Genomic DNA, 23,662 nt, shown 5'->3' on the forward strand with positions numbered 1-23,662 from the left:
TGAGGATTCATGTTCACAGTCCATGTTGCTGCTAACAACATAAATACTCACTCGTACAGCTAGGAAAGGGGTTCTGCTGAATGAGGAGCTAGGAACAAAATTGAAAAGAAGAACCTTGGTGGTTAAAAATGTCTTGATTCTTATCTGAGCTGTCTGCAAATTGGCGTACGGTTAATAGAATTAGATGAATGTGTGGCTGAAGGACTGGTGTGGGAGAGATGAGTTCCAATTTGTGGGCCATTTGTGCTAGTGCTGGGAATAGTGGGGACTGTGCTGTTGAGTTGATTTGCACCTGATTGTGCTGGGGTAGACGTTAGCGCAAACACCATAACTAGGGTAGTACAGAGGTTTTAAATGAAATAATGGAGGCAAGGGCTCAAATGTAGAAAGGAAAAGGATATCAAATAGGAGAGACCCAGCAAGAGAGAACACAAAAAGACAAACTGTGTAGATGAATCAATAACACACGTTGGGCACATCATTGTGGCGGCGAGCGAACTAGTAGTTAGATCAGTGTTTAATTTTTGCACTTGCCCCCTGCCATCCTTCACAAATTCCTGCACCGCAGGACAAGAAACTATAGGCTGATAGCTTGATGTGTGTTATGGGGAAGGTATTAAAACTGATTTATAAATAAATTATAGCTGCACACTTGATAAACCTTGAGGGAATTGGGGGAAAAAAATCAGCATGGTTTATCCAGGGGCAATCATCTTTAGCCAATTTATTTGTGTCCTCTTGAAGGAACAACATGTGTTACAGACAAACAGGATTCTGCAGATGTACTGTACTTGGATTTCCAGAGATTTTTGAACTACCACTGCAAATTATTGGAGAAAATAAATGCTCATGGTATGCAGGTGATATGTTAGTTCGTAGGGTTAGGAGGCTGTCTGGCAGGCAGAAAAGCAGGCAGAAAATCCAGTGATAGCTGGATGAATAGATGCATAAATTGATATTTCTCAAATTCACAGGCTGTGCGAGGTGCAGGGTCTGTGCTGGGGCCTCACATTTTTGTACAAGCTGTATAATTGACTGGGATGAGGGGAGTGAAGGCAAGGCAAAGTAAGTTGTGAAAAAGACACCAGGAGTTGCAGGTGGACATGGATAGGTTGAGGGAGGAGAATGTGGGGAAAATGTGAAGGTGCTCACTTTGGCAAGTGGGTTGAAAAAAACTTTTTCAGTAGAGACCCAATGTAGAATTCCAAGGTATAGAGGGATTTCTGTTCTAGTGCATGAGTCATCAAAGAGTAAAAATGAGAAAAGACAATTGAACATCAAACTAATCTTGTTAAGTTTCAGTTACAGAGAGCATTGTTCAGACCACGTGTGTGTGTGTGTGTGTGTGCGTGAGTATGTACATCCCTGGCGTCATGCTTCGAATGAGTGGGCCGTTGTATCGGCATGCACTGCACCTTGCGCCTTTTTAGACGAGGGGTGCTGTGAAGCTTACGCTATCTGAATGCCCTTGACCTTTTGGATGTGGAAAGCATGTTTCCTCTTTGGGGATGGCCCTGAGCTAGGAAATTTCAAATTTGTCATTTGTCATTTTTTTTGACAGAAACTTTTTGACAATTGTGACTTTAACTTTGACGTTGGACTTCCTTGCCACAGAAGGTGATGGAGCCAGGATCATGACGTATTCTTAAGAATCACATTGATTTTTGATTGGCAGGGGAATTGAGGATATTGGGGTGTAAAAGTGAATGTGTAATTTGGAATACAAGCTGCTCAGCTCAGATCTTACTGAATGGTGAAGCAGAACTTTAGGAGTCACATGGTCTACATCTGCTAATATTTTGTATATTCATAATTCATATAAATGATGTAAATGAATTGACCAAAGTTATGATTACAACTTTGCTGATGGTACAAAGATATTCGGGAGAGTAAGTTTGAGAGGAGGACAAGCACAACCTAGTCTCTTTGTAAGAAAATCCCTCCATATCCAATATCAACATGGAGAAATATCTCTGGACTGCCTCTGCCAGTATATCATTCCTTAGATAAGAAGAACAAACCTGTTTTGTTTTTTAAGCAAGACTTAGCTATTTTATACTTCATTCCTTTTCTAAATACAGGTCAACAGTAAATTTGCCTTCCTTTATCTGCTGAACTTAGTATACTTCCCTTTTTGTAATTTTTGTGAAGAAGGGTCCTGACCTGAAACGTCTACTTTCCTGCTCCTCTAATGCTGCCTGGCCTGCTGTGTTCCTCCAGCTCCACACTGTTATCTCTGACTCCAGCATTGGCAGTTCTTACTACCTCAACCTTACTTCACTTTCCTTTTCTGATTTTGTTCACAGGGATTCCTAAATATCTCTGTGCCGCAGTTTCCTGCATTCTTTCTCCATTTTAGATAATATTTAATCCTCTACGCTTCCTGTCAAAGTACTTAGATTCTCCAATTTCATATTGTTACGACACTGGAGACACAGCCGAATCAGATCATCTTTCCTCCATACCTGTATTCACAACACAGTAAAATTAAAACTCTAAAGACCCTAAAATCGACCCCAACTGTTCCTAATCCGATCTTGTTTGAATAACCAGTTCCAGGTTTGGCAAATAATCAATACTAGACACTGGGTTTATAGGTTGAACAAAAGACATAGCAATTTATTTACAGTACAGCAACTTTATCAGACCAAAATCATACAACTGTGTTCTAATTCTCTACTATTTTAAAACCTTTTGTTTTTGGCCCCAGTCATGGACAAGACAGACAAACAGGAAAAAGCAGTTTTGATTATGTCAGTGATAATGGGAACTGCAGATGCTGGAGAATCCAAGATAATAAAATGTGAGGCTGGATGAACACAGCAGGCCCAGCAGCATCTCAGCACAAAAGCTGACGTTTCGGGCCTGGACCCTTCTTCAGAGAGGGGGATGGGGTGAGGGTTCTGGAATAAATAGGGAGAGAGGGGGAGGCGGACCGAAGATGGAGAGAAAAGAAGATAGGGAGAGGAGAGTATAGGTAGGGAGGGGATAGGTCAGTCCAGGGAAGACGGACAGGTCAAGGAGGTGGGATGAGGTTAGTAGGTAGGAGATGGAGGTGCGGCTTGGGGTGGGAGGAAGGGATGGGTGAGAGGAAGAACAGGTTAGGGAGGCAGAGACAGGTTGGACTGGTTTTGGGATGCAGTGGGTGGAGGAGAAGAGCTGGGCTGGTTTATGGATGCGGTGGGGGAAGGGGAGATATTGAAGCTTGTGAAGTCCACATTGATACCATTGGGCTGCAGGGCTCCCAAGCGGAATGAGTTGCTGTTCCTGCAACCTTCGGGTGGCATCATTGTGGCACTGCAGGAGGCCCATGATGGACATGTCATCTAAAGAATGGGAGGGGGAGTGGAAATGGTTTGCGACTGGGAGGTGCAGTTGTTTGTTGCGAACCGAGCGGAGGTGTTCTGCAAAGCAGTCCCCAAGCCTCCGCTTGGTTTCCCCAATGTCGAAGAAGCCACACCGGGTGCAGTGTACTGTTTCATGGGTATGTAGCTTTTTGTTTTCTCTCTTGATTTTGATTTTCTGAAGATGTTGATCATTACTACTTCTTCCCGTTCAGACTGAGGGAGATTCAGTGATACTTAGTTGATGTTCTTTTGACTTTTCAATTGCTAATAATCTGAGGTTAGATAAGGCACATTCACATCTGTGTGCTGAACCATCATCAGCAAAAATCCTTTCAAAAATCCCCAGTTCAAAACCGTTAAGAAAACTCTTGCCCTTTCCTCTGGGAGAGAACATGCTGATCAAATAGATGTGCAATCACCAATTTGCAAATACAGACGTCTGAGGACTGAACATCTGGTATTTGGTTTTAAACATACTGCCCTTCCAGAGTTGATGAATCTAGAAGTTCCTTTTATCAAGAACTAACCTGCAATTAACTTTCAGGCCTGGCCTCAGGGGTAAAAAACATACAGCTTATTAGCTCTTTAATGGTTACCTTGCAGCTCTGAACTCTTAGTTCACAGCTCCAAATGAGGATTTTAAATATCAGTGAAAATTCAGCCAGGGTTCTGACAAGTTTTTGCCCACTTTTCCTAACCTGTTCATGTCACTCTGCAGACTCCCCTCCTTGCTACTTGCCTTCCTATCTGTTTGTTTATCTGCAAACTCAGCAATATATGTTCACTATTTTTCCTCATTGAAGTAATTCATGTTATTTGTAGCCTCAGCACTAATCTGCAGTACTCCAGACGTTAAAGTTTGCCATTCCGAAAATGTGTCCACTTATATTTCAACTTCTAGCATCAATTAGTTAGCCTATCCTCTATCTGTACTAATATGCTACCCCTAAGCCATGGGCTCTTATCTTAGCCTAATGTGCGGTACCTTACTGAATGCCTTTTGGAAATTCAAATGTGTTACATCTGCTGAATTCCACCCCCAGCCCTCATGTATTGTGCTTGTCACCTCCACAAGGAATTTTTTTTTCTCAAAATAAATGTCGGACATAATTTCCCTTTCTTTGAAACAATGTCAACCTTGCTTAATTAATTACGTACAGGTAGTTCTCCTACAATGCGATAGCTGTGCTCTTTTGTGTGACCTCGCACCATAGAAAATGATGCCATAGAAAATCGCTATACCTGTATAGCAGAAAGCTTGCGTTATCCACACGGTGTCGACTAATCATTAATTGCATTACAGTCACTTTGCATTAACAAAGCATGAGTTATAGCAGAACTGCCTATTATTATTCTTTGTAATTAGAGTCTAACATTTTTCCAACTTTCCTCCGTTCCTTTTGAGTATGTTATGTTGGCTGTTTTACAATTGTCTGGGCCTTTTTCTAGAATCAGAGGAGTGTTGGAAGGATAGTACCAGTGTATCCATGATCTTTGCAGCTATTACTTTTCAACATCCTGGGGTGCTGATAGTTCCCCTAAATGTTTTTTCTCCAGTGGTAGTCATTGTCTTTAATCCTGCACCCGCATCATTATTTAGTATCTTTTGGAATGCAGTTAATACTTTCTACTATCAAGTATTTATTCAACTCCTCTCTTATTTCTTGGTTTTGATTGGCTATTTCCCCAGCTTCATTTGCCATGGGGCTGCCTACTTTAGATTTTCTTTAAATCAACCTGTTGGCGATGTTGTGACCCACCTGTTAAACGGGTGAGACTAGAAGCCAAGCCTTCAGGCCCAGAAGTAGGGACAGTATGACTCTTCCACCAGTGTCTCTTCCATTTTTAGATGTTTAAAGGAATTTTTGCCATCTGTTTTATTATTACTTGCTTTTACCCTCCCAATTTTTTTTCTCTTTTTTGGGCATCTGTTATTGATTTAAAAACTTACCCAATCCTTCTGGCTTAACAGTAATTTTTACCCCCATTGTGTGTTACTTCATTCAATTTGATGCAATCCTCAACTGCCTTGGTTAACCATGGGTTGCTTTATCCCCTTTGTGGGACCCATCTTCCTTGCTGGGATGTATCATCTGTGAATCATGAAATTCTTAAAATCTATTATTCCTCAACTACCTTATCTACTTTTCTGTGTCTATTCTAGTTATCTGTGCTTTCGTTCTATATTCTTCCCTGCACAAGAAGGACGTGATTGGACTAGAGGGGGATAAGGGGAAGTATTCACCAGAATATTGCCTGGGATAGAGTGTTTTAGGTATTTAGGAGGCTAAATAGGCTCTGGCAGCCTTTACACAGAAGGCTGAGTTGGAACCTGATGGATTTATGAGATTGAGGGACATGGACACAAAATTATGCCACCTCATTACTGACCTTTCAAATTATGGGAATAGCTGATTACTATAAATTTCAAATCTAGAGAAGGAGGTTTAGTGGATTTTTGAGGAAAATCATCTTTTTTACCCAAAGGGTGGTGGAATTCTGGAATGCACTGTCTGGGAGGATAAGAGATCGGAAAGCTCAACCTTGAATGTGCATGGATGAAGCCATAACCATCAAGGTTATGGGTCAAGTGCTTGAAAGTGTGATGAATCTTGTTAGATTGGTGCAGACTTTTGCTGCTTTCTGGGCTATATAACTCAATTTTTCTACAAACCACAATTTTTTTTTTGTTAACTCCCACACAAGTATATATTTTTTCTCCCTCTCAAATGAAATGCTGAATTTTAACATGTCATAGTTGTTGTTTCCGAGGGGACCTTTTTACTCTGAGATTGTTTTAAGCTTGCTTCATTGCACATTACCAGATGCAAAATAGACTGATCTTTTGATTTTGATCTGTAATCTATTATTCTAGGAGACTGTCCTGAATATGATCTCTGAATTCTTTTTCATTGCTATCTTTGCGAATTTTCCATATTCACTCAATATACATGGCTTTCTCACTTTACATGAAGATTAAAGTCACCTGTGATTTAATGTAATTGCTTTTTTAAAAATATGCTGTCATTGTCTCGTGATTTCTGTACCTCCAATATAGCTACTGTAGTGGGACTTGTAGATGACTCTCACCAATATATTTTGTTTTGTTCTTGCCTCCGCCAATCTGGATTCTACATCTTTTAATTTGAAAGCATTTTTTTCCTCTGATAATGTGGAGGAACCTGGATGGTGTTATGCGTGAATTTCTATAGGCTAACGTGTGCAGACAACAAATAATTAGGAAAACTAATTGAATCTTAGTCTTTACTGCCAGGAAAATGTAATTCAAAAGTATAGAGGTTATGCAGTTAAAATATCCAGTGCATCGGTAAGTCCACATCTTGACTGTTGTGTCCAGTGTTGGTGTCCTTATTTAAAGCAGGATGTAAATTGTAAGATTTCAGAAATTTCTTTCTAGTTTGACACCTCAAATGAATGGATTGTCAATGAAGCAAGGTTGCCTAGGCTAAACTTTTCTGTTGGATTTCAAAAGTGTAAGTCTCAACTTGCTTTATCTATATAAAGTCCTGAGTGTCTTGTCAACATGAAGTAAGAGTTGTCTCTTGTGGAAGTAGTAATTGCCCAGTGTTACTGTTTTAAAAATAAAGTTAAATTTTAATATCAAATGAGAATACTCCTCTGAGGCTTGAGAGTTTATGGAACTCTCTTCTTCATACGACAGTCTGTGAATAATTTTATGGCCGGGCTGGATAGTCTTGATAAGCTGTGTACTTCAGAAGCTTATTGGAAATGGGTAGAGATGTGGAGTTGAGGTTACTTTCAGATTATAATCTTATCGAATGGTGGAACAGGAGTTGAAGAGTCTGAGTGGCCTGCTCCTATTTTTAATTTGATGTGAGTTTCGCGAGCTGGTCTATCATTTATTGCTCAACTGCTAAAAATCGGCCACATTGATTTGAATCTCAATTCACATCTCAATCTGACTAGGTAAGGATGACACATTTCCTTCTTTAAGGAAATCAGGCATATCAGCAGATGACAACACAATATGGAGCTGGAGGAACACAGCAGGCTGGGCAGCATCAGAGGAGCTGGAAAGTTGACTTCTCAGGTGGAAACCATAGGGAAAATTTTCTTCCTGCTCCTCTGATGCTGCCTGGCTAGCTGTGTTCCTCCAGCTCCATACTATTATCTCTAATTCCAGCATTTGCAGTTCTTACTTTATCTGCAATTGAGGTGTCAATATGATGAAGCTACAACATAGGACCATGTGAGTCTCAAACTGTATAAGCAACAATTGATAGACAGAGCTAAGTCATTCCACAACTAATAGATCAGATCCAAACACCTGAAATCTTGGCACATCTAGTCATAAATGGCGAAGTACAGTAAAACAGCTTAATCAAAGGGGAGACAGTAGGAACTGCTGATGCTGGAGTCTGAGATAACAGGGTGTGGAGCTGGATGAACACGGCAGGCCAGGCAGTATCAGAGGAGCAGGAAAGCTGACGTTTCAGAAAAATTTTCCGAAGAAGGGTCCAGATGCGAAACGGCAGGCCAGACAGCATCAGAGGAGGAAAGCTGACGTTTCGCATCTGGACCCTTCTTCGGAAAATTTTTCTGAAACGTCAGCTCTCCTGCTGCTCTGATACTGCGTGGCCTGCCGTGTTCATCCAGCTCCACACCTTGTGAAGAGAAGAGGAGGCGGCTTTACAAACAGGAGCATTCTCCTTCTTGTAGGTCCCCAGCACGTCAGTGTAAATGTCCCAGCCTTATTGTTTTGCAACACTCTTCAGCCAAAGGTGCTGATTGGAGGATCCATTTCAGTGAAAACATAGAAACATAGAAGATATGAACAGGAGGAGGCCATTCAGCCCTTTGAGCCTGCTCTGTCATTCTTCATGATCATTGCTGATCATCCAGCTCAATTGCCTAATCCTGCTTTCTTCCCATAACCTTTTGATCCCATTCATCTCCCCCCAGCGCTAAAGCTAGTCATCTCTTGAATACGTTGTGTTTTGGCATCAGCTACTTTCTGTGGCAATGAATTCCGTAGGCTCACCACTCTTCAGGTGAAGAAATGTCTCCTCATCTTTGTCCTAACTGGTCTACCCCAAATCCTTGGAGTGTGATCTCCCGGTTATGGACACACCCACCATCAGGAACAACATCCCTGCATCTACCCTGTCCAGTCCTGTTAGATGTTTATAAGTCTTTGCGATTGCCCCCTCATATTTGTCTGAACTCTAGCAATAACAGTCCCAACCTAGTCAATTTTTCCCTCCTGTCAGACCTGCCATCCTACAGAGGAACCCAGTATTGCTCATGTCATCTTCAGCCAATTGGATTTATTGCATGTGAGATAAAGAAATTTTTGGAGGCACTGCATATTGCAAAGCTTATGTGCCCTGACAAAATTGCAGCAATGGTCCTGAAGGCTTGTGCCCCAGAACTTGCTGCACCCTCATCCAAGCTTTCCATTGCAGCTACAATTCTTCAGGTGCCTACCTGACAAGGTGGAAAATTGCTGAGGTATGCCTTGTACAAAAAAAGCAAGATCAGTCCAACTCCATTACTGCCCTATTAGCCTAGACTTAACTTCCATCACTTGACTGATGATTAACATTAATTATCTAACAACACTTGGGTAACAGTGACCTGTTCATTGATGTTCTGCTCGCGTTCTGCCAGGGCCACTTGGCTTCTGACCTCTTACAACCTTGATTCAAACATTGTCAAAAGAGCCGTATTCCAAAAACAGCCCTTAACAGCAAGGCTGCGTTTGATGTAATATGGCATGAGGAACACTAGCAAAATTGGAATCACTGGAAGTGAGTGTAGTGGTGTTTGGAATTGAACCTTTTTCCACTGACCTGTTTTTCATTCTCTTTGCCCTACTTGTCCCCAAATTGGTGCAGTCTAATTCTTAATTTAAAATGACCCTATTTTTGTGGTGATGGTGTTGTGGTTTTCAGTGAACTTCTGCTCATTTGTATATTTCTCTGTTTAGGCAGTGGCTAAATAGTGCAGTGGGAGGGTTCACCTGAGAATGAGTGTAGAAAGTTAACAAGTATAGATGTGGCAACAGTGCATCGTTGTCAAATGCAGAATGATAAGTGTGTGATAGGAAGTGAGCGTGCACAAATAGTGCAAGCCTGTTCAGAAGAAGGGTCCCAACCCAAAACTTCAGCTTCCCTGCTCTTCTGATGCTGCGTGGCCTGCTGTGTTCCTCCAGCTCCACACTGTGGTATCTGACTCCAGCATTGGCAGCTCTTAGTATCTCTTAATTACTAGGAGTAGTCTTAGATCTTTGAGCAAAAGTTTGGCATTTAAGAAAGGAACTGAAATAGTTACATGATTTTTGTTTTTATGTGGATTGGACAATTCAAATTTGCAAAGGTACCTTCACGTTGAGCTCATTGTGTAGTCAGGATGGTTTCCTAAGAGATGATGTTTTAGAACCAACTAGGGAGCATGTTACCAGCTGGTGAAGTAAATATGTCAGGAAATGGGATTAATAAATGATATAATTGTGAAGGATCCTCCAGCTAAATGTGATTGATTACAGCATGATGCAATTTTCTATTCTACCTGAGAGCCAGTGAACTGGTTAGATACTCTTACCGTTTTGTTTTTATAGCTCTACAGGTATATAAAAATGAAGAGTAACTGAAGTAAACCTGGGTCCCTAAAGAGATGAGATTTAGGAAATTTAATGATTAGAAACAAGGAAATAGCGCAAACATTTGAAGAATTTTTGTTTTTGTTTCTGCTATCAGACCTGTAAAGTTGGAGACAAAGTAAACAAACAGTAGAAAGGCAAAAGAGAGGATGTTAGTCATGAGCAGAAGTATTAGGAAAACTAATGAGACTAAAAGCTGACCAGTCCCTTGGACTCCATGACTCACAGTGCTGTACACTGGATTAGTTGTAGTCTTGGAAAAAATTGCACTTCCATTCAAAAAAGAAGCAAGATGGGAAGCAGGAAGTTATATAAACCCATTCTCCTCCTATCCATGACTGGGGGAAAATGCTTGAATTCTTTGAGGTAGTAACGTGGCATTTAGAAAATCATTTTACAATCAGGCAAAGTCAACGTGACTTTGTGAAAGGGAGGTTATATTTAAGAATGTAACAAGTAGAGTGGATAAAAGACAAATGTATATGGATTCATACATTTTTAGTAAGGTGCCACATGAAAGTCAGAGCTCATGGAATTGCAGTGATGTGAGCTTGGATAGCAAATTGGCTTGTTAACAGGAAGTAAAGTAAGAATAAATGGGGCTATAACTTGGTGTGCCTGTAGGATCAGTGGTGGGATCTCAGCTAGTCATTAATTGATATTGATGACTTGGGTACAATGTGAAGAAAAATAGGAAAGTAAGTTGAAGATACAAAAAGACTTTAAATAGATAGAGATAACATGGTGTGGAGCTGGAGGCACACAGCAGGGCAGGCAGCATCTGAGGAGCTGGAAATTTCTGAAGAAGGGTGATGACCTGAACATCAACATTCCTGCTCCTCAGATACTACCTGCTATGTTCCTCCAGCTCCTCACTGTGTTGTCTCTAACTCCAGCATCGACAATTCTTGCTATCTCTACAAATAGATATAGACAGGTTAAGTGAGGAGCAAAATATTAGGTGGAGTATCAAAATATGCATTTCTGCACCTTGTCAAGAAGAATAGAATACAGAAAATTATTTTAAGTGGGGTGGGGGGGAAGAGAGAGAGATGGCAGGTACTTTGAGGGATGTGGATGACCTTGTTTCTGAATTGGGGGGGAAAAATAGCATGTATGATCAGGAGATACTTGGAAAGACAAGTGATATGCTATCCTTTATTGCAAGAGAATGAAATCTAAGTGTAGGTAAGTCTAGTTGGAACTGAATAGGACATTGAGACGGCACCTGGATTGCTGTGTACGGTTTTGAAATCCTTTTATGTTAAGACTAGTTCTGCTTGTTTTGGAGGAAATCCTGTGGGGGTTTCACTTGACTGGTAGGACTTCTCTTAGGAGAGAAGGCTGGACACACAAATATATTTGGAGCTTCAAAGAATGAGGTGTAAGAGAATAATGGAGAGGAATCTTGAATATTAGGCTCTGAATTAGTCATTTTAAGATCCACAGAGGATGAGGTGTATTATGGGGTGAAGGTGGTTAAATGGAGTTCATGTTAAGTCTGCTATGATTTTCTGAATGGTAGAGTAGACGTAATAGGCAAAATGTTCTAATCCTGGTTCTGTTCTTGTTTATTGTTGTGGGTCTCAGACACCTTGCTATTTTCAGTGACTTGGCATAGGCTTGGTTTTTTTTTTCCCCCTAAAATGATGATAACGAAAGCTTTGGAGTTTATTCCACACAGTTTTGGAGAAATTTGTAACAAGTTTTGGGTGAATATGGAAACCATTCCCACATAGACGGAATTTGGGTTTTCTTAAGGGATTAACTAGTAGTGGGTTAAATAACTCCCACGTCGCATTCTATATTTAGCCAGTGTCTTTGGTCAAATTTGCAAAATCACTTAAAATCTGCATTTTCACTTGGTATTTATTAAGTATTTGATTAACGAGCTAAATTTTGTTAAATGAATGTTCAAATGTCTGCAGTGAATGGAATTCAGGGTAGATGCCTTATTTGATCAATGACAAAGTTACAGTCTGCTGTTGGATGCCCCACTAAAACATCACCACTTTATTTTTGGATCTCTTGAGGGGTTGTGTGTGTGCGCTCATTAAGTAGATTTGCCAAACAGTGAATGTACTGTCCATTATTACTGCAATTCTTCCTTTGTAGATTCAATGACATCCATGTTCCTATTCGTCTTGAATGTGTAAAATTTGCGAGTCACTGCCTTGTGAACCACCCAGATTTAGCAAAAGATCTCACTGGTAAGTATCTAGTTGACTTTTTTCATTTTATAAATAACTGCTTTCTTAAGTAAATAACAAATCCACATTTTTTTGTTTTGATTTTTCTCATGCCATCATAGTAACATGTACTGAATTGATCATGCAAAAAACTTAATGAATTTAAAAACTTTGAGCAAAAGAAATTAACAATGACTGACTATTTAAACTTAACGTGATTAATTGCATAATTAGTGAAAGGACATAACTGGCTAAGCAATGAAATGAGTTTGTTTAACTGATACTATCAAGATTCAAGAGGAAAAAAATCTAGAAATTGTAGTGATATTATCCTTGACATAAAATCAAGCTCCAGGCAGTTTAAGGCAATCCTAAAATAATACTAGAGTTGTGGAAAGAAATATTGTGTTTGCTAAATGGATTAAAAGATAAATTTTAAAAGGAAAGTATGACAGTTTGTTATACCAGAACGTGGGAGCTAGGTGGCTGAAGGGTGGAACCTTAAAATAAGCCTGATGAATATTTTTATAATGATTACATGCTGGAAGAGGTTATGGAGATAGTCAATCATAAAGAAAGATAAGCACAAGAATGAGCATTTTAATTTTGGCCCATGAGAGTTGAAAACAGTTGCAAGTCATCATGAGCGTGAGTGAGTTGGAATTACTATCCATGAACTATTGGACACAAACTTTGAATGAATTGAAATTTATGAAGAACAAGGATAGGAAGTTGTTCACAAAATTGTATTTTAGTAGTCAGGGACTGAGAACAAAATGGGCACCCATGAAGTCTGTCAGTGAGATCGAAGTAAGCAGCCTGCTCAGTGGAAATAATGTAGGATCAGTAGCTCATAGGTCAGGTCTCGTTTAGGTATGAGATGCTGATCGCCGAGAAGCATGGAGGTGATGATGAAGCTGTCAAGTTTGTGATAGAGCTGTACCATGGCTTTTCTCTTAAGCGTAATTGGACAGAATCGCTCTATGCCTGTTAGGTAACCTGGCAACATTGTCACTGTAGGAACAGGATTGGGTTGTATGGTTGCACTAGGTGGTCCAGTTGCATATGGAAGCTGACCGGATGTCTGACATGTTGAAGCATATCAAATGCATAGAGAGGATTTAAGATTCCTCTTTGGAGGTTTGAGGCGATGTGCTGGATGGGAATCATGCCTATTGATGATGGCAGTTTAATTATAATTGGTTAGAGTTTACAAATAGGAACATGCAAAGGCAGCACATTGAGCTGCGGCAAGGAGGCAAAAGTTGAAAGCATGTGGTGGTTGGTTACGTGGTAAGCTGTGGAGTTAAGCAGAACACAGAATCATACGCCACTGTCAGAATGTTGCTTGTGATGTGAGTTGATTGCTATGTTAGTGCTTTAGCAGTGTTGGAATGCTGATTTGGAGAAATTGTAACATGAAATTTCTGGCAGGTATAACTTCGGGAAACAATAAATAAATACTCTGTTATGTCCTCAGCAGGGAGCCCTGTTGAAATGATGATCATTTTAACAACTGGTTGCATTGAAAATTTATAAAGATTACAGATGCATATTTAGATTTATTCTGGCTAATTTTGACTTCCCCAAACTTCAAAAGCACTATTCCTTCCAAAGATTTGAGTTGAGCAAAGTGTGATTTTGGTTATGAAGCAGGTGGAGAAGAGATTGAGGGAAAGATAATCCATGACCACCTTGCATGCAAGATGTACAGTGTGATTTGTACTTTAGTTGTGACAGTAAGGCTAGAGTTAACAAAACAAAAAGTAAAATTGGAGGATAATAGGTTTTAAAAATGTTCTAAGTCCCAGACACATGGTACAAAATATATATCAAGTAGTCAATACGGTGGCTTCAGCTCCAAAAAAAATTAGTAAACACAAACTCATTCAAAATTGCATTGTATGGATAAATATTGACAAAGATATGAAACATCGCTGCAGAACTTTAAGATTCCTTTGCAAAGTCTCTTTGACGTTAAAATGAAAGTTTTCATGTGTTGATTGTGGAATATGAATAAATATTTTGGAATTCAATTTGGGTTCGGGGAGAAATTCTATAGAGCTTTCCCGAAGGAAATTAAGACCAGGCCATTTGCTTCCACAGACCCCAAAATCTAGTCCATTGTGAATTCGAACAATCTATTCAGAAGATTTTTTTTATTTCACAAGGTATGATTATTTCTAGTCACTATTAATTTTGAGGTTTTAGTAATTGGAGATGAATACAATAAACGAACCTTTTGGATGTTCCTTGCATCACAAAGATGCTGGGAACTATTTTATGTTTATCAATACTTGCTCTCTTTATGAAACTCCAACACTTGCCTCCCTTGGTTGTTGGAAAAATCAACATAGGTGATAAGGTTAAAGGATATTTTGTATTTCTAGGCTTGAAATAGTAATTTGACGTCGCAGTGGTATGCTACTTTAAGTTAGCAATTTAGCCAACAAGGTGCCAAGTAGAGCTCAAAAGATCTGATGTTCATTAACTTGAAAGCACAAATGCTTTTGTAATTTTTAGTTTCAAAATGCATGTTTTTATAGGGAAAGGCAAGCTTCTCAGACGTGATGAAGAACCTGGGTGCTTTGCTTTTCAAGTTATAATTCATCAAAATTGAAGACCTTGCTACATCTCTCTTTCAGCATACTGATTTAAATTGTGAACATTACAGAAATATTGCAAGTTTTTAATATGAAATGGGTAACTAATTTCTGTCACATTTGAACCAGTCAGGTGCAAAATGTACTTCGTGGTGCTAATCCCTGTCGAACATGAGATCACAAAACAACTGAAATAAATGAATTGTTACGTAAACTCAATGCTAAATGGCAAATATGACAATGTCCAAAGAACAATTAAACAGTTCCTTTAATTGGGATATGAGCCACACTTTAAAGATGTGATCACTAACACACTGCAAGCAGTGTCACAGATAATTAAACTTTGAAGTAATTTTGTTCTCTGAATAGGGACAAGATTGGTAATATTGCATTTCACGCTTATACGTGAGTGCCTAAGAACTTGTTTCGTGGGCTGATTGTTTTGAAATGCTGTAGTACAAGGGGTGATGTTGCTCTCTTGATGATAGAATTTGAGGATATTGATCAAGTAAGTGTAAAAGCTGTCCAATTCTGTTCAAGTTACAGTTATATGATTTTGCTCGTTTTGAAGGTGCATGGAAGTAATGGTGTTCTGCAGGTATATTGCTCATCCATTTTGTTGGTAACGTTACAGGGAAAAGCCACAGATTCTGAATTGTTGCAGTGCATCCTGTAAATGGATGTATAGCACTTCTGGTTAATGTTTTGTTGATGGGTTGATTTATTTTGAATGTAGATGTGCTAATTAGGTTACTGTTGTATTCTGAATGGTGGTGTTGGTGCTGCACTTGCTGGCAAATGATGAATATTCCACCACACTTGTGATTTGTGATCTGAGGTGGATGGTCTTTTTGCAAGGTAAGGAATTGAATCACATGTTCTAAATGCCAGCCTTTGCCCTGGTCTTGATTTCAGTTTGTCCAGTTGAATTATTAGTTAGTGGTGACCCTCAATGTTGGTGGTATTGAAATGGGGAGAAATGGCGCTGCAATTACTGATGGGCTGCTTGAGGATACGGCCTGAGAAGAGGAATACAAAATAGGCAGAATTGCATCTTGATAAAATGAACTATTGTAGGAAGCTATTGGGCATTCTCCGTCTATACTAATTGATCGTAGCTGGGCTGTTGATTTGTCTCTACTGTCTGTGTTTACATATGTTTCCAAGCTGTCCTTGGTTTTTCCCCAATGCAGTTTGTTTATTAATGATTTATTTTTCAGCTCTAACTGGTTGGCAATCATTATTTGGTGTAAGATGGAAAATCCCAAAATACTTTGTCGATGGGACAGAAACAAAGTTCTTGTTTCAGGTTTGGGACCTTTTTTCTAAATCAGAACTGGTCAAGGACCTAAAACAACAACCTGTAGGTCTAAAGAGACGGCCAGACCTGCTGAGTGCTTCCAGAATTTTATCTACTGTTTTTCTGTTACCTTTTATTGCAAAGTTTCATTCAACATATGTTACCATTTTCTTTTTATAAAGGGTACAATGACTGAGCACTTGGCAAAGAATGATAAAAGTTGTGTAGAGTCTATATGGATTTACGAAAGGAAGCCAACTTGTTGGCATTCTAAGGATGTTACTTGCACACCAAGGAGAAACAAACCGTGTCATAAAGCTGTACAAAGCAGAAACCGATCCTTTGGTTGGCACAGACTGGTTGGACCATAATCCCACACTAAACTAGTCCCACCTGCCTATGTTTGGCATGCTTCCTTCCAAATATTTCTTATTCATGTATTTACCTAAATGTCTTCAACATTGTGACTGTACTTGCTTCCACCATTTCCTCTAGATGTTTATTCCACACAACAACCACTTTTGTTTTTTAAAACAAAAAAGTTGCCTCTCATATACTTTTTAAATCTTTCTCCTCTCGTCTTTTTTTTTCTACAAAAAAGGCCCTCCTAGTCTTGAAATCTCGATGCAAGGGAAAAGGCACGTTCTGAACCCTGTTGAGCTTTAATGTCCTTCCTATAACGTGGCAATCAGGTCTGCAAACACTACTCTAGAGGCTTCACCTCTTGTATAACCTCCAATATGATGTCACAACTCCTATACTCAATGATCTGAACAATGAAAGCAAGCATGCTGTGAATGCCTTAACAATTCTATCTATGTGATCCAGACTTCAAAGAATTATGTACTTGAACCCCTAGGTCTCTCTGTTCTACAGCATTACCCAAGGCCCTTCTTTTAATTGTACAAGTCCTGCCCTTGTTTGTTTTAGCATTATGCAGTACCTTGCATTTGTCCAAGTTAAGATGCATCTGCCATTCCTCAGCCTATTGACCCAAGATCTCTTTGTAATCTTAGATAACCTCCTTCACTATTCACTTCACCACCAATTTTGGTGTCAACATCAAACTTACTAACCATACCTTTTTTATGTTCTCATCTAAACCATTTTGTATAAAATCACAAACAAAATTGGACCCAGCACCTATCTCTGTGGAACATTGCTGGTCACAGGTCTCCATTTTGAAAAACAACCCTCCATCATCACTGTCTCCTGCCATTAAGCCAAGTTTGTGCCCATTTGGTAAGCCTCCCCGAATCCCATTTGGGCTAACTTTACTAATTATTCTACCATGTAGAGCTTTGTCAAAGGCTTCACTAAAGTCTAAGTAAACAAGATCTACCATTGTGACCTCATCAGTCTTTTTGGATACTTCCTTTTCTCAAAAAAAAACTCAATCAAGTTTGAGATACTGTTTCTCTTGTACTAAACCTTTGCTGGCTATCCCTGATCAGTCCTTGCCTCTCCAGTGGTGGATAAATTGTTGGAAGTGATTCTGAAAGATAAGGGTTATATACATTTGAAGTCAGATACATCTGTAGTTCCCAGGCTGCTTTTCCCTGCATCCTTTGTTAAACAAAGGCACAGCATTAACCACTCTTAAGTCATCTAGCACATTAGCTGCAGTTATAGATGATGCAACTATTTCTGTAAGGGGCCTCACAATGGAATATCTTTTAAATGGTAGGAAGTTGGAAAGTGTTGATTAACCAAAGTGACCTGTGTGTCTTTGTTCCTGCATCACTAAAAGTTTGCATTCAGGAAGGCAAACGATATGTTGATTGTCATCACAAGGAAATATCTTGCAGAAATTGTATAGAATCTTTAGTGAGGTTTGTACCTGGAGTACTGTGCAGTTTTATGCTCCTATATTTAAGGAAGGATGTAATGTCGTAGAGGAAAGGCATTGAAGACTTGTCACACAGACATTTGGCCTGTGCCAACTTATAGCTGTGCCAACTTAGACATATGTGACTATTTCTATCTTTATTTCTGGGATATATGGTTACTGCTGCTGTCAACAACAAGTATCTTTTAAGTTCTGAGGAAATGTCTAATTGGATTCAAAACACTTAAATCTGTTACTCCCTCCTCAGATGCTGCCAGATCTGCTGAGTTTGTTTTTTTTGGTTAGTTTGCTATGTATCGTATACTTGACTTTTATCAGTGTAATTCATTTTTATCACCCTTGCTAATGTAACCTGTTGTCTTTGTTTATCATCTAATAAGCTGCTCTGTTATTCTTCTGCAGGCTTTAGTATAATTCTTAGCTTTTATTACTAGAAAGTCCTGTAGACTTGTATCATAGGAAGGATTGGATGTAGCATATCTACCCAACAGTGCACAGAATCAACAGCTATCCAAAGAGAGAACAAAAAAATTTTACCAAGAGTGACCCAAAAATTCAGCTTTTTAAGTGGAATAAGTGTCCAACAGCTGAAATGGCAATCAAAAGTCAAGATAGTGATGGAATAGAGCTACTGAGCCAGGGCTTGTTTGCTGTATCAGCTTTTCCTTTACCTTCGTCCTGTGCTTGAACAGCATTGGCAGCAATGAGGAACTCCAACATGGCCCTTGTGGTGGCAGCATTTGGCTCCAGCATGGTCCTTGTAGTGGAAGTGGGCGAGCACCTGCTCTTTCTGGGCTGAGCATAGGACCTGGCATCACAATCAGTGGCTATTACGTTAGCAGAGAGCATGTTGGTGAGAGAAGTCCAGCGGCAAAAGATGGCACCTTGAATTGACAACTTTGGGTCTCTCACTGGTGGTGGCATCATCGTGACATTTGAGGTGAGCCCAGTGGCAAGAGGTGTGACTGTGAGGGTGGTGGGGTCCAGTGTAGGTGACAAAAGTGGCCCAGTGGTGAAAGATGGTGTGTGAAAAGTAGCGACTTTAACACAAGTTGGATCTGGTGTAGATTGTGGCGAGGCAGTGGAGGAAGGATGGCAGCACAGACATTGAGTTGGCTAAAAATTGAAAGTCTGCCTCTGTCTCTTTCAGCTATATCTTTTCTATATTGTTTTTCTTATAACTATTGGAAAATGGCTCTGGATTGAGGCAACAGTGGAAAAACTTTTCAGTGTGTATTTTACTACTATTCTCTCTAAAACACACGTTGCAATAAAAAAAAAATTCATTCAATCATTTATTAGGTTGAAATTTTGACTGCAGATGAAACTGGATTCCTTAGAAAGGTGAAAATAGCTGTCCAACAAAATTCAGATTGTGAAAGCTGAAGGAAAGCGTTAACCATTGTTTAATGAACAAGCATTTGTTGTTTTCAAAAAAAAACTTAGTTATGAGCCGTGAAATAATTCTTTTTAAGGCCAGTATTGAAGAAATTCAAGTCGCTAGTATTGGTCAGTTTATCGGAGACAGAAGATTTTGTTGAAAATAATTGTTTTGTAACAAATGTGTGTAGGTGTAAATCGATTGGGGTAGTAGTGGAAATGGCGCGTAATATCCATATTTTTGAAACTGCAGAGAATCAGATGAAAATGACGTGAATACTCCATTTTGATTTTCAACCGCAAAAAAAAATTCACTTTCAAGTCGTTTTAAAAGGCTTTTAAAATTTAAAAACAAAATTGAGGGAAGCTTTAGAGTTTTAAAGCCTTACAATTTTCAAGGACTTTTACATGGACTGTGTTCTAAAACCAGTGCCACCCACCTAGATGAAGCAGTGCCTGCAAATATACAGAATTGGAGAATTTATAGTGCTACATCATTACCAAGTGACAGTCACAGCCGTGTGTGTGTGTGTGTGTGTGTGTGTATTGTTAGCCGCTATTAAAGCTTAATTATCATTGCTAACAATTTCTTTTAAGCTGGAAAATCTCATTCAAGTGTGGTTTAAAAATGAAATTGAAGCCCCAAGGAAACTTAGTTGACGACACAGTGGAATTTATTTGGTCTTTTAACAATGTTCAGTTTAAATACTGTAAACAACTGGTTGTAAAGAACTTGAGAAAATATTTGCACTCCTATGCACGTGCAAGGGTGCAGATACTTCAAACAGAATTAAATTGAGCACTGGAAGAAATAGTTCATGATATATTGAATTGCTTCAGGTCTACACTCCAACTCATAAGCGGAAGAAATTACAAACTGCTTTAATCTGTAGGGCAATTAGAGGACCATGTTGTTTGCAGGCAAAAAGTAAAAGAATATAATAGCTATTTCTGGCTTAATGGCAGTGGACAACTATTTTTACTTTAAGAGCCAATTGTTATTGAAAGAATAAAATTCTATAAAAGGAGTTTCCAGGCAATCAGATTGACAATTTGAATGAACTTGATATATTGCCAAAAATTGGTGAATGTGGAACATTAACACCTAGAACCAATTAGGAGAAAATTGTCATTGGAATTTCTGATTCTAATCATTCTAAGTCTCTTGCAGTTGAGGGAACATCTCAACATGGGAAAGAGTTACCAGATAATTGGGTTTTTCAGTGGTTTCTCCTAAAAAATCTGAGTAACAGAAGGGCAAATTTATTCCAGAAGACCATCAGAGCCCATCCGCTTCACAAGGTACAAATACTCATCAACCACACAATAAACCAACACATGGTATTCAAGCCATTTGATGGTGGGAGTCTCTAAGATGTGTAACAAAGAAAGCAATGTCAGAAACTCAGACGAATAGCACTCAGCCAGGAAAGTGGGACTGTTTTTAAAAAAAAAATGCATGAAAGACTGAAATGGAAACCATTCTGGTTATTTCTGCAAAGTTGTCAATAGTTGATATTAAAATTCATTCGCAAGTTTTTTTTGACTTGCATGTTATATTTCCACCCTTGTTGCTATCATCATACAAGGTTACTAAGTTTCAAAAGAAAGCGGATGGTAGATGATGTGTAATTCTTTAGGGATTCAATCAACTTTGTGGGTATTAAACAGTTTCATTGCTAGAAGAGGAAAACAACCAATTTTAGTGATCAGATTATTGTTCCCATCTACAGAAAGATTTTTCATGTTTCACTGTTGTTATCCATTTGCTGAAGCAGTCTTCCACAGTGTTTTTTTTAAATTTGAATTTCATGGCTCAGTAAAATTTCAAATCTGCTCTTTCCCCTTCCTGACCAACTCCCTGGAGAACCACAGTCTTTTAAATTAATGCCCTTCAATATCCTCTCCAGCCCCAAAGAAGTTAATGCTTGCAAAAGCATTTACTTAAATAAGTATGCTAGAAGCTTGTATTAACAAATGCTTTTCTTCGAGAGCCCCAGTAACTTTTCACTAGAGACATTCTTTTGTTAAAACCTTTGAAAGTGGATGGCTTTATATTTACTCCTATTTAGTTTTTTGTTTTTCTTCCCAGCATTTACTTCAGACTTGGTCTTTTCTGTTTGACATGGTTTCGAGTGTGTGCACAATTCACAATGTATGAACTTGAGGGAACTGAATGTAACATTTCCAAGTTTACAAATGACAAAAGCTGGTTGGGAACATGAATTGTGAGGAGAATGCAGAACTACTGCAGTGTGATTTGGATAAGGGGAGTGTGTGGGCAAATGCATGGCAGGTGAAGTGTAATGGGGATAAATATGATGTTATCCACTTGTAGCAGAAAAACAAGGTGGTGAATGGCAGATGACGATTAGTTTGGGAAAGGGGGAGGTGCAGTGAGACATGATATCTTTATACACCAGTTGTTGAAAGTACATATGCAGGTGCAAGCAAGCAGTGAAGAAGGCAAATAATGTGTTGACACTTAAGTACAGGAGCAGGGATTAAAAACAGGTATGTGTTGCTGCAACTGTACAGGACCTTTGGTGAGACCACTCCCGGTGTATTATGTATAGTTTTGTGGAAAGAGAAAGAATTGGGATTATGGAGGGCAAAGGTTGACTGGACTGAATCCTGGGTTGGCAGGACTGTTCTGTAGAGAGATAAGAATGTGGGGGTGGAGGACTGAATCTCAGAAATCTGCAAAAGTCTGACTAGACTAGATAAAAACGCCATTGAGGCCAAAGCATTGAATGTTAAGGTATTATATGCAGTCCTTGGGGGCTAAAGAGAGCAAAGGGTTATGGCCAGAAAGTGGAAGGGGATACTGAGTCGGATTTTTTGCCTTGATTGTGGTGGGAAGCTGACCAGGCTTGCCTGCCATACATTTCTGTATTGCTGCCTTCTCCTGAAGGGATTGATTTTTATCTATCTAGCATTCTAGATCTAGCTTCCTTCTGTTTTTTTTTGTCATGTAACATGACTATCCAAAATCCTGGATAAATACACAGTCCACTGCATCAATGAGTCATGAGTTTGAGCAACTAGTACACTGTTCGTTATAAGACTGTAATCTATCGAGGTGTACCCTGTCCTTCCATCCACCTGTTTGTGTTGAACATTGGAGGAGAAAAGCTTGCTGAAGTTACTGAAGTATGAGTATTCTGCCAAGCACTTGCTAGCAATTTTAATCTTTTACTGTTTCATTTGTTTATATGTGGCTTACTTGCATTACCAGAAGGATTGGTAGATGCGTATCTAACTAAAAAAAACTTGCCTGTGCCAGGTGCAGGTATCTCTTCCAATAAGCTCACTATAATGAGGAAAAAAAATCAGAAGCTGGGTTTATAATCCCTAGAATTTAAGTGTAAGAGGTGACCTGTTGATGCTCCAAAAATTCTTAATGGGTGACGGGGAGGTTGTGGATAAGATGTTCCTTCAGTTGCGGAGTCAGAATAAGGGTTTGCTGGTGGGCCAGTTAAGACTAAGATTAGGAATTTATTCTCTGAAGACGAAGAATTGTTGGAATTCTATGCCCTTGAGGAAAGTGGCAGCTCAGTCACTTTGAGTTGGTATAAGATTGAAGTTGATAGATTTTTGGCGGTTCATAACATCAAGGTGTGTAGTGGTAGTAGTGCATCCATGTTCTAATGGAATGGTGATGCATACTGAATGGCCTGACCTTGCTCTGATGTTCCAATGCATAATGATTGATTGATTATATATTTTATGTACATTTTGTACCTTGGCAGTTTTGTCTGTGAAAAGAGCTTGGGCATTGTCTGATACCATTGATCGGACTTTGCCTATTAAAATCCAGAACCTGGCTAATTGGAAAGATTAAAACCTACAGGATTGATCTTAAAATTAATATTTAAATATTGTTATTTAACATAAATTGCAACTGAAAATCACATTGATAATGGATGAAATATGTGAGCTTTTGAAATGCATGGGTTAATCTAATCTCAGTTTATGAATCAGCTGACTCAATGTCAAACTTATTTAACATACTGATGCTTATGTTTTGCCTTGCATTGAAATAAATACTTATCTTTCCTATTTATTTCAACTTTTTGTAGTAGGCATTTTGTACTTAATGTGCCAGTGGGAAGTTTGCAATACTCAATCAGCTGAGCACTATTAATTTGCCAAAAGTATCTGCTGAGTTCATTGGCACTTTAAACATACCAGGATATTGACGATTACTTCATTTTAGAACAGGAAAGCCCTCATTTGAGTATTGTATTCGTTTAATAGTTCAGTATATGGGTACCAATCTAAGTTGCATTAGACTTGCAAGGTTTTATTGTAATATATAGTTTAGCACAAACACCATCTTTTTTCTTTT

The 23,662-nt window shown here is 39.0% G+C and overlaps 1 protein-coding gene across 4 annotated transcripts in view; it reads left to right on the forward strand.

Annotated features, from left to right (window-relative positions):
• Nucleotides 1-23,662, forward strand: part of LOC125453351 (sister chromatid cohesion protein PDS5 homolog B) — a 228,211-nt gene that overhangs the window by 65,835 nt on the left and 138,714 nt on the right. For all 4 annotated transcript variants that reach the window (XM_048532792.1, XM_048532796.2, XM_048532793.2 and 1 more), the window contains exon 10: nt 12,106-12,200. In XM_048532792.1, coding sequence (XP_048388749.1) covers nt 12,106-12,200 — 95 coding nt within the window. The remainder of the gene's footprint in view (nt 1-12,105; nt 12,201-23,662) is intronic.

This window comes from Stegostoma tigrinum, chromosome 6 (assembly GCF_030684315.1).
Source record: "Stegostoma tigrinum isolate sSteTig4 chromosome 6, sSteTig4.hap1, whole genome shotgun sequence".
In the NCBI taxonomy this organism is placed as follows: Eukaryota; Metazoa; Chordata; class Chondrichthyes; order Orectolobiformes; family Stegostomatidae; genus Stegostoma; species Stegostoma tigrinum.